Source organism: Engraulis encrasicolus, chromosome 13 (genome assembly GCF_034702125.1).
Source record: "Engraulis encrasicolus isolate BLACKSEA-1 chromosome 13, IST_EnEncr_1.0, whole genome shotgun sequence".
Taxonomy (NCBI): domain Eukaryota; kingdom Metazoa; phylum Chordata; class Actinopteri; order Clupeiformes; family Engraulidae; genus Engraulis; species Engraulis encrasicolus.
In genome coordinates, this window is record NC_085869.1 from 55,385,220 (window position 1) to 55,397,719 (window position 12,500).

At 44.0% G+C, this 12,500-nt stretch overlaps 1 protein-coding gene across 1 annotated transcript in view; it reads left to right on the forward strand.

Annotated features, from left to right (window-relative positions):
- nme9 (NME/NM23 family member 9) overlaps window positions 1-11,915 on the forward strand; it is a 38,180-nt gene extending 26,265 nt beyond the window's left edge. Inside the window, exons 15-19 of the mRNA XM_063214734.1 lie at window positions 1,029-1,173; window positions 5,273-5,547; window positions 10,398-10,490; window positions 10,795-10,938; window positions 11,367-11,915. Coding sequence (XP_063070804.1) covers window positions 1,029-1,173; window positions 5,273-5,547; window positions 10,398-10,490; window positions 10,795-10,938; window positions 11,367-11,425 — 716 coding nt within the window. The 3' untranslated portion in view covers window positions 11,426-11,915. The remainder of the gene's footprint in view (window positions 1-1,028; window positions 1,174-5,272; window positions 5,548-10,397; window positions 10,491-10,794; window positions 10,939-11,366) is intronic.
- The last annotated feature ends 585 nt before the right edge of the window (window positions 11,916-12,500 follow it).

A 12,500-nucleotide genomic window follows, 5' to 3' on the forward strand; every position in this document is an offset into this window, starting at 1 on the left:
TGCGGGAGGACAAATGCTTAAACTAGAATAGACACGATCTGTGATCACACTGAGTAACGTGTGTGCGCGCATTTGTGAGAGCAAGAGACAAAGTGTGTGTGTGTGTGTGTGTGTGTGTGTGTGTGTGTGTGTGTGTGTGTGTGTGTGTGTGTGTGTGTGTGTGTGTGTGTGTGTGTGTGTGTGTGTGAAAGAGAGAGAGAGAGAGAGAGAGAGAGAGAGAGAGAGAGAGAGAGAGAGAGAGAGAGAGAGAGAGAGAGAGAGAGAGAGAGAGAGATAGAGATACAGAGAGAGATAGAGAGAGAGTTGGTGCAGGCATGTGTCATACGATGTGCATACATTAATAAACATTGATATCCCCTTACTCCCCACACACTCCCCACACCTCAGAATATTATAGACATTATCTGTGAAGGTAGTAGAGAAGCAGCTAAATTTATTCTGAAGGCAAAAAGGCACCAAAGAGTAAACAAAAGCTCTCCACATGAAAGCAGTTTTGTTTTTTCAATACGAAGAGATAAAGAAAATGTCAGGCATATGCATCAGAATACCCCCGACATTTTTTTATGTATTTCTTTTTTTAAGTGTCCAATGTAAGGTCCTACTGTAAAAAAATATGGACACTGGAGAATCATCACTGGAGAATGTTGATGCAGGTCTTGGAAGATAATACATTCCTTTCCATTCATATTTCACTTTCTCCTCTCTCTCTCTCCACCTTTATGGCTCTTCTCCTCTTCTTTCCCTGTCTCCTCATGTCTCCTGCTATATCTTCACCTCCCTTGCTCCTCATCTTCCTCATCCTCATCCCTCCTCCTCCTTCTCTCCTCCTCCCCTCCATTTCTTCTCCTCATCCACCTCCTCTCATTCCCCTTCTCTCCTCCTTCTATCCTTCTCCTCCTCCTTCTTGTCACTCCTCTCCTCCACCTCGTCTTCCTGCTCCCCTCCTCCTCCTCCACCTCCCCTTCCTCCTCCTCCCCTTCTCCTCCTCCTCTCCTCTCTTCTCCTCTCCTCTCCTCATCTCATCTCAGAGGTGATCCTGGAGGAGATCCGTGCTGCTGGCTTCTCCATCGTGGAGCAGCGTGAGGAGGCGTTGACTAGGGAGGTGGCCGAGGAGTTCTACAGGGAGCACCAGGACAAGCCCTTCTTCCCCCAGTTGATAGACACCATGTGCCGGTGAGATAATACATTGTAATACATTATTATTATTATTATTATTATTATTATTATTATTATTATTATTATTATGGGCCCTGCCGTGGCCTAACGGCAGGGCACTAGGGTACTACACCGGCGACCCGGGTTCGATTACGGCGTGGGTCACTTGCCGATCCGTCCCCATCCCTCTCTCTCCCCACTAATTTCCTGTCTCTCCTCCACTGTCCTGTCATAAAATAAAAGGCAAAAAACTCCTAAATATATATATATATTATAATATATGAAGAGCTCTTTTCCAAAACGCTATATACACCATTTTTGACTTTTTGCATTTTAATATTGGAATTGACTGTTAAGAGGTCCTATCATCTATGTGTGAATTCTTGCCATTCAAATATTTTGAGAACATACTTTAAAACCTCTATAAAAATGCATTTTGCAATGCATTTCAATGGAATGCCCAATACAAAAATGTCAATTTCCCAACATTCTATAAAATGGATATATCTCATTTTGGAAAAGAGCTCTTCATATATATATATATATATATATATATATATTATAATATATATATATATGATGATGATGATTATGGTTATTATTAGTAGTAGTAGTAGTAGTAGTAGGAGTAGTAGTAGTAGTAGTATTATACATGTAATTATTATTATTGCATGTAAATATTATAAATAAAATGTATACTGAAATAATACATAAAGTACTTATGTATGTACATCCCAATAATATTGTTGATTATTTTGAGGATATTGAGACTGAGGACATTATTTTTAGATGATTACACAACCATATAGCGATTTTTTTTGGAGATTGTTTACACTGAGACTTGACCATTTTTAGCTCCTTCACACATGAGCATCCTGTGTGGCTGATTGACTGTTGGGCCATATGGAAAAGCATGATTGCAGCCAGCATGCTACCCTGTTCCTATTTATAGAACCAGGACTGCAGTAACTCACGCCTGCTCCCCCTAATGCATACAGCCACTTGCACAATATTTTTTTTAAATAGAAAATGTAATAAATAAACAAATAAACAAATAAATAAATAAATACATACATACATACATACATACATACATACATACATACATACATACATACATACATACATACATACATACATACATACATACATTAATAAATAAATGAGAAGAAATAATGATCCATTGTCCCCATACACAAAGCACACATTTCCTCATATTAGCATTTTTATCTGATAAAAAACTCGATAAAATCGATAAAATTCTTGCGATCAAAAACAACACGTTTATATCGGATGAAATATCCGATAATACTGATATGATATTGTATGAAGTAAAAATCTGCTGTTTAAACAACTTCAGTCCAACTCACCCATCCCATCCCATCACTCCCAGTTCCGGCCCATGCTTGAGCGCCCTTACCCACCCACTCAACCACAGCATGTGGTACAGCATGAGTCAGAGCCGGAGGAGGGCCAAAGCTGACCCATACACGGCCCGGCACTGGGCCAGCACTGGGGTGACTGCTAGCAAGGTGTAAGTGTGTGTGACAGGTCTGTGTGTGTGTGTGTGACAGGTCTGTGTGTGTGTGTGTGTGTGTGTGTGTGTGTGTGTGTGTGTGTGTGTGTGTGTGTGTGTGTGTGTGTGTGTGTGTGTGTGTGTGTGTGTGTGTGTGTGTGTGTGTGTGTGTGTGTGTGCGTGTGTGTACATGTGTGCACGCGGGGGCGCGTGTGTGTGTATGTGTGTGTGCATGCGTGTGTGAGTATTTATATCCAACCGTCCCATCATCAGTCCTGCTGGTCCCACTGCAGCAGAAGATCCCTGTTAGGTGTAGCCTTCATCACCCTCTCCCTCCTCTTCCTCCTCACTCTCCTCCCTGCCTTTCTTCTCTTACTCTTCTTCCTCCTCTTCCACCCCTGTCTCATCTTCCTCATCCCCATCTCCCTCCTCCTCCTCCTCCTCTCCCTCCTTATCATTGTCTTCTTCATCCTTCTCCGCTTTCTCTTTCTCGCTTCATCTATGCTCTCCACCTTCTACCATCCCCTTCCTCTTCCTCATCTTCCTCATCCTCCTCTACTCTTTTCCGTGCCAATGGCCCAGTGTTATGTAAGAGACTTGGCTCTGGAGTTTGAGTTTTGAACGACCGGGATGGCATGGCATGGGCCGGGTGTTTGTTACGCCTTTGAGCCCATCACACACCATGGCCCCCAAGTGCACGTACACAAGTGCACACGCGCACACAAAAGGGCACACAAGTACACACACGCACACATACACTTCTCCTACCTCAAAGTGCTTGCTTGATTTCATAGGACCAGTACACAAGACCACATTCATGGGACCAGTTCATGGGAATGCACAAATACTGCTGAGAAGTTTACAGCCCTACAAACACAAAGTGCAGTAGCCATGCCAACATTAAAACTGAGAAAAATGCCTTCAAATCCTTGGCAATAGGTTGGATATTACTGTAGATACAGCAAATCTGACATACGTAACCCTATCTCTGAAATGGGACACATTTGGACCACAAGGCTTTGTGACAAGATTAAGGAGGTGTAATGACGACCTAAATTCAATTTCGATTAATAGTACACATAGTTACTGCACTTTGCCTTTGTAGGGCAGCATACTGAGAGATATGCACTAACATGATGCACCAGAGATGTGTTATGCTATGCACTGGGAGTCTGGCTGCATGTGGGAAGGCATACAGCACAGTGTGTTTTCCGCAATCACACTTTGCCATACATATTTATGTTGAAGACTCCTCACTTGCAGACTCAGACTGCTCTCAGACGGTGTGCATTAAGTATTCATAAATTACCCTAATACCTGGAAACATCTCAATCTGTCACACAGGCCTGGTGAGTTTGTTTTCAATTTCAGTTTTTTTTTTATTATTCTGGGTAAATCATAAAGATTCAGACAGACAACTACTTCCCCCTCCTCTCTTGCTCTTGCTGCTGCTGCTGTATGCATGCATGCGTGTGTCCATGTGTGCGTGTGTACATGTACTTTCTTGGACTATGAAAATACGCTAACCTACCAGTGTATCCAGTAAACTCTACATATCTCAGATCAGGATTGACAACTCCCTGGACTGGAACTGCAGTCAAAGTGGGACATCCTATCGAACTGGAGGTATCTAGCTCTACTCCCACTTCAACAAATAGAATGTTGGAGGATAATGGTGGCACCCATGGAGCCGTTATTTAATATGTCAATAAATAAGCAAAACTGTATTCCTCCCGTGTGCAGTTGTTTTAGACACAGCAGTTTTAACGCAACACCTTTTTTCATGTTATGGCGTGAAATTGGGTCAACATGAATGTTGCTTATGGTACAAGTAAACATTATTTGGGTTTGTTTGGCTCTCATCAAAAGACCTTGCCAAAATGGCTGCTATGGTTGTAGAACCCACACCTCAACTCCCTGGAATGCCTTTAGGCGGGAGCTGGAAATTTGAGGTAGGAGAAGTTCCATGTCCAACTTTATTTCACTGATCTGGAATGTAACTCCTCTAGGTCTCTCCCTCTGTGCTTCTCAGAGGCCCCTGTCCTATCTGATGCTGATGCTGACTGAAGGGATTTTTCTGCCAACACCTGTTTGTCTCCCTCCCTGCCTAGCTCATACCAATTCCTGTCAGCTGTCCTGTCTGGGACCAAGAGTCTCAAAGAGCCTAGGATGCACTCAAATCAGCTTTAGATGTACTTAACTGGCGCCAGCATTCTCCTACAACCTTTTTACTTGTACTCCTCTGAATTTCGCTCCAACAATGTCTCGCCCTCTGTCTAGCCACCACAGGGGTTGGTGTCTGATGCTTATCCTCACAAAGGAGAATTCGATAAAGGACAGGAGGGCCACAATGGGGCATACCAGACGAAACATGGAACTTTTTACCCATTCAGAGTAACACCTCTCTCCTCCCTATATTCCCTCAGTCTCTCTTCCAGGGGCCCTTGCCTTATGTTGATACTGACCAAGGAATGTGGTGGAGGAGAGAAGAGCCATGATGTGGCCCAGGGACCCTGAAACCTATCATGCATTCCCAGCAGCACCTCCAATCCAATTCCTCTCTGTCTCTCCCCCTCCTCTCCTCTCCTCTCCTCTCCTCAGAGGACCATGTCTGATGCTTGTCCTGACCAAAGACAATGCGGTGGAGGACTGGAGGGCCATGATGGGGCCCACGGACCCCGATGAGGCGCGTCAGTCAGCCCCAGACTCCCTGAGGGCCCGCTTCGCTCGCGACGTTCTGGAGAACACTGTGCACGGCTCGTCCAATCGGGAGCACGCGCAAAAGAAGATCCACTTCCTCTTTGGCGAAATTGCCACCGCTGCAGAGAACGGCGAGGAAGAGGATGGGGAGCTTGCACTGCTTCGGAACATCGAAGGTGTGTTAATAAGACTGTGCTGGTCTACAAACCTCATACATGTGTTTTATGTCAAATGTATTTTTCGGAAAATATGTTGTTTATCTGAGTATAACCCACCTCTGACAAAAATATGTCCAACCTGATTTTATGCTCACAACACCATAGGTATGTTTATGTCAAATTTAGTTTTTGTCAAATATGTCATTTGTCTGAATGTAACTCACCTCTGCCAAAAATATATATCCAATGGTCCTTGGTCCATATTCATCTCTTCCTATTCATTTTAGATGAAATGATATACGTCGCTTCCCAAAGCCATTACCAAAATGGTTGCTGAGTTATAGAGCCGAATGCTATCCTCTTGCTTGCCTCCCGCCAGAGTGCCAATTTACTGTTGGCTGAAAAAAACACTCATCTACTCATCAACAACAACATTGTTTTGATATTTCAGTGTAAAAGATTAAGACCTGTCATTACCATTTTGGATACAACAAGCTTTGTAATAGGAACTCTGGTCTGTCTGTGTGTCTGTCATGTTTTGAGCAAGATGTGTTCCGCTGTAATAAATAGATACAGTCAAGGCTCTTAATTAACACCAGCCAACAGGCCAAATGCTGGTGAAATTTCAGTTAGGCTTGTGAAAAAGACCAACTTACTAGCCACTTTCACCCATTAGTGAGTGTGTGTTTGGCTAGTAAGATTAACATCTACTTGTCATTTTGGCTGGTGATGTTAATTTAGAGCACTGGATGCAGTACTGTGGCTACTGTAGCCTAATATGTCATATACCCTTTTAGAAAGACTACTGAATTTTTGTGTGGACTGCGACTAGACTTAGCCTACTGATATAATGCATGATGCATGTGAACACTGGCCAACAGGGTGGTACAATTTATCCATGAAACTTCACACACTAAAATGACAGGTGTTTCACTTTCACTGTCCAACCCCTGTACTGCACAGCTTATTCCAGAGCAAATAGGTATATTGTCCCGGGCCAAGGGACATAGGGGGCTCAGAATTTGGTCCCCATTACATTGTATGTATTAGGTGGTGGGGGGGTTTAGATGACTTTGTACTGGGCCCAGTGAAAGCTGTCAGTGGCACTAGGTATGAGGAGTACCCTGACCCTGAGCACGGGGGCTCCGCAAGGTTGTGTTCTCAGCCCCCTGCTGTTCACGTTGCTGACACATGACTGCACAACGACCCACAGCACTAACCATCTAATGAAGTTTGCGGATGATACAACACTGGTGGGCCTCATCACTAAGGGCGATGAGACTCACTACAGAGAAGAAGTAGACCTGCTGGCCAGATGGTGCAAAGACAACAACCTCCTGCTGAATGTCAACAAGACCAAGGAGATTGTTGTCAACTTCCAGAGGGTCCAAAAACAACTGCCACCACTGACCATCGACGGTGATGCTTTGGAGAGAGTGAGCAGCACCAAGTTCCTTGGAGTGCACATCAGCGACGACCTCTCTTGGACCACCAACACTACATCACTGGCGAAGAAGGCCCATCAGCGTCTCTACTTCTTGCGCAAACTAAAGAAGGTAAGTGCTACACCCTCCATCATGACAACATTCTACAGAGGAACCATAGAGAGCGTCGTGTCCAGCTGCATCACAGTGTGGGGAGGAAGCTGCACAGAGAAAAACAGGAAGACACTCCAGCGTGTTGTGAACACAGCGAAGAAGATCATTGGAGTACCACTCCCCTCCCTGCAGGACATTTACACCGCACGTCTCACCCGGAAAGCACTGATGATCATCAAAGACACAAGCCACCCAGCACACAAACTGTTCAGCCTCCTGCCCTCTGGAAAGAGGTACAGGCGCCTCCGTTCCCGTACCACCAGGCTTGCAAGCAGCTCGATGCACCAAGCAATCAAGATACTGAACACTCAACCCACTCTCCCTCCACTGTCAGCCTCTAGCCAGCCAGGCCACTGACAACCCCCCCCCTCATCCCCACCACCATATCTGCGACTGAACATTCCACCTGCACTACTACATCTGTGACTGAACTTTCAACCTGCACTAACTCAAAACATGCACACGCACACACATACACACACACGCACACACAAGCACACTGCACTTTCTGCACTAAACCCAAACATACACACACTGACACACAACTCATACACACACACACACACACACACACACACACACACACACACACACACACACACACACACACACACACACACACACACACACACACACACACACACACACACACACACACACACAGACACACACCGCACTTTCTACCTGCACTAAACACACACACACACACACACACACACTGACTGCTGCTGGTGTACTTGATAGACCCTTTTTAATATTTATTTTATTTTATTTTTTCTTCAATGCTACTATTACTATGTCAGAACGCTACAAAGGACTTTTAGAAAAAAAAAGGACAACAAAATACCTCCTCTTAACGTATGTTCTCTACAAGTCTTCTGTTGTCCAGTCCTGCACTTTTAATGTCTGTATGAGCACTGTCTATGTCCATACTGTCTTATGTCCATGTATGAGTACTGTCTATGTCTATACTGTCTATGTCCTTACCTTGATTAGTCTATGTCTGCATGGGAAAGCAAGAAACCTAATTTCAAATTCTTTGTATGACCAGTGCATGTAAAGAAATTGACAATAAAACCAACTTGACTTGACTTGACTTGAGTCTCCGGGGAGGATGTCAGTGGAATTTCCTAGAACCTGTCTTCACAAAATGGTCATACAGTATTAGCATCAAAACTGACCCACAGTGCACGTCATCATACACGCAACATATGAATTAAACAGCATAACATGCTGGGTACACTTTAACAAAGTGGACCACATGATGTGCACCCCGCAGTACATTGTGTGCAGACTCCTATTCAGTAGACTGTTATTCACTATACAGAATATGGAGCTGGACAGTCATCATCCACTGGTAGCAGACAAAGGTACATGTACTGCAGTGCTCTCATTCAATATGTTCTCTGTGTGCAGTAGGTGGTATAGCAACCTGTGTGTTTGTGTGTGCGTGTGCGTGTGCGTGCGTGTGTGTGTTTGAGAGGGAGAGTGATAGAGAAAGGGAGAGAGAGGGAGGTACAATGTGTCCAAAATGTGTCCATATGTGTGTGTGAATGCACACATACAGTATGAATTTGTACTCTGTGTGACACTGTGGTGTACTGTTTGATGTACAGTGTTTTTCTGGTAGTTTTGTTACTGGTGAAAGTAAAAGTGTAAAACTTTTCCTCACTGACAGATTACGGTTAGGGATTGTTTTGGTGTGGGCACAGTTTAGTATTCTTTAGCTATTGTTAGGGTTTTATGAATGGAAGTCAATGGGAGGGCCCTACACAGATACTGTATATTGGTGTGTGTGTGTGTTGTGTGTGCGTGCGTGCGTATTAGTACCCATCTATTCAAATCCTCCTTCCATTTTTCTTTCAATGTTTGTTGGGCTGAGTGTTTAAGTGTGTCAGTGCATTCCTCAAGTCAGTGACAGAGCAGCTATCTCTCTCTCTCTCTCTCTCTCTCTCTCTCTCTCTCTCTCTCTCTCTCTCTCTCTCTCTCTCTGTGCCTCCCTATCTATTCAGCAGTCAGGCCCAGTGAAGCGTGAATCTCAAGGCAGGGCTCTGGAGTACAGAGAGTTTACACTGCCACTTAACATACACACAGTTACACAGTTACACAGTTAGAGCTTAACCTGAGCGTGAGCTACCACAAAGACCTACCACATCATGACACCAGATTCTAACACATCATGACTTTTATGTTTATTTTGTGTATATGGAATTTAATTTACTGAGGTTATTTCTGTCCCCAGGAACTGCTCTCAAAGTAGAGCTTACAATCCACTGGCAGTTAAGGCTTAAGCTGTGTTTGAGTTCTTCCAAAGCCCAGACTGAGTCACCAAAAACAAACATTATGACTTTATAGATTTATTTGTCTGTTTATTTTGTGCTTATTGAGTTCACTGAGTTTATTTTTTTTATCTTTCTCGAAGCAGTATACTCAGTGGAGGCCTACTAGTCTGGTAATTCACTTACAGAAGCACAGTTATAGCTTTTGTTTGAGCTCTCACAAACCCACAACATGACACCAGATACAAACACATCATGACTTCATGGATACTTGTTTATTTCGTGTTTACTTACAGCTTATTGGGTTCACTGGTGTTTATTTTTTGCTTCAGTAACGTCTCGAAGTAGGTAGAGCTTGTCGTACAGTACACTGGCCAGGGAAGCTGACAGGAGTGGACAAAAGGGGTCAGTTTCCTGGTCCATGGGGGGCGGGGGGTTGGGGGTTATCCGCCGGCTGGTCTCATAGGACTCAATGTTAACCACTAGCATGGAGGTAAATTTTGCACTGGCATACTCAGAGAACGGTTGAAAGTGCAGGAGAAGTGTAAAAACTCAATTATTTAACTCAAGGGGAGGTGTAATATGAGCTTATTTCTAAAAATGGGACAGTATCACTTTAACCTGAGCTTGAGGTTTTTCCCTTAGATAATCCAAATATGTTCTGTGAAGTTTTGATTCATGAAGCCTTCTGAATTAAAAAGTCCTTCTGTTGGAGTCAACATAAATTCACCAAAATGTCCTAATCTGTTTACTTTCTCTGCCTCCTGGATCTTTCCATTCAACACACACTAAGGTGACCTTGGGTGTTCTGAAAAGCTCCATGTAACAATTAAAATGTATTATTATTAATAATAATACCTACTTTGCCTTTTCCTTCTTCTTCCTGTTCAACACACACTAAGGTGACCTTGGGTGTTCTGGAAGGCGCAGTGTAAGAACAACAATCATAAAATCTATTTTTCTTCTTATAATTATTGTGATTCTTATGCAGGCCTGGAGAGCTCTGGTGACTTCAGGCAGCTGGAGGAGTCCATATCTCCCTCTACGGACGCCAATGAACAGCTGCTGGCACTCATGAGCCCAGGTAATACCAATTATATCAAAAGGGGTAAGCAATATTTATTTCAAATGGCCTAAATATTGTGCTCTCTTTGAATTTTATTTTCAGAACTACAGTACTGACACTCACACATGTCAAAACACTGGTGAAGTGTTTTATCATTTCAGTGATTACTCTGCCTTTGCTTTCCTATTGATTTCAATTACAGCATAGTACCGTTAATATTGTGGGGAGGACACAGACTTTTTTTCATTACTAGGTTGTGCCGCAGCAGGTGATAACGTTGATCACACTACACACCCGAGTTTGAACACGTTTGTGTTTGCAGAGGAAGACGATTCTCCGACGTTGATGACGAGAGAGATCTCTGACCTCGCTCCACAGTCTCCACCTGCCGTCATCATACCAACGTCAGAGGTGATGGCGGAAACGCAACCACCAAGTGCGGCCAGCGACAACCCACAGTCCACTGGTATGTAAGAGCACAGGTTGCAGCTGCTTACTACAGCCCCAAAAGGCACTTTCCTACTGATTTGTGCCTTTCTCCCCAGCATGGGACATAAGGCCTAAATTTGAATACATTCCTAGAAATGTGGGACCATGGGCCAGCAGGTATAAGCTGTGGGACCAATGGGCCTAAAAAATAATGTTAAAAGTCTTAGTGATGTGGGACCAATGGGTTGTGGGAACATAGACACGCTCTCGGCTTCCTGGTGGTAACAACACTAATTTCCACAAGGCCAGTGTTCTAAACATTGAGCCATGGCTGCCCCATTGATGGAGATGATTCATATTGGTGATGATGATGATTGTGTGTCTGTGTCTGTGTCTGTGTCTGTGTCTGTGTGTGTGTGTGTGTGTGTGTGTGTGTGTGTGTGTGTGTGTGTGTGTGTGTGACAGATGACTTGACGACCTCTGAGGAGCCGAGGCGTTCAGGTGACAGTGGCCAGCAGCACTGAAGTTGAGGAAGAGGCTTCCCACCAGTGACTTGATGGGCTGGACAGACAGAACGGGAGGACATCTCAGGCCATGATGTTTTTGACTGTGTATTATGACCACATCAATTGGGCGTGTTCATGATGGCGCATGCAGCAGAATTTTTTAACCAGAATGCATTGCAATTCTACCGCAATGCCGATGCGTGCGCTGCGCAGACCGCCACAGCATGCGCCATCACGAATGCTTCCCATACTGTACCACTCACCCTCATGTAACCATTTATTTACCAAGTCCCTTAAAAAGCTCTGGACATATGATGACATCATTCTCACCCCTTTTATTGAGCTCTTGTGAGTTCTCGGATTTCTCATAGGCCTACTCTTTGAATCTCGTCTGTAGTTACCAGCTGTGGCAGCTTGCTGTGGAGAATGTCTGTGAAGATTCTCATTCAGATACTGTTTGTATTGTTGCTTCTTTTTTAATCTTCTTGGGTATTTTGGTTTTAGTTCCTTCTCCTGTCTTTAATGTCAAGTAGGGTAGCTACAAATAAAATCCTTGTATCCTTGTACAAGTTTGTATGGCTGTTTGGTTGGTGTGTGTGTGTGTGTGTGTGTGTGTGTGTGTGTGTGTGTGTGTGTGTGTGTGTGTGTGTGTGTGTGTGTGTGTAGGATGGGATGGGATGGGATGGGATTGTTTAAGGTAACACTATTCACACTTTTGTTTTAGTTATTTGTATGGCTTTGCGACTCTATATCGAAACAGTCATGCTAATTAAGCACAATATGGGTTTTAATTTGAATTCGGGATTCGGACATCTCCCACCCACGGAGTCAACAGTCGGCTTTCGCCCAGGCCACCCCTAAAGTGCCTCAGCAGCAGTTCAGATTCTGTAAATATTTTATTACGTCTGCCTCAAGTGGAGATGGGCAGTCTTGCTGGGTCCACTGCATGTTGAGCCAATAAAGTTGGCAACAAAGTCATACATTTCACCAGCTACATTCTTTTACAAGCCATTATTGTTTTTTCTCAGAAAGGACAATGAAGCGGAGACAGGAAGCAAGTTGGGAGAGAGAGATGGGGAAGGGCCGGCAAAGG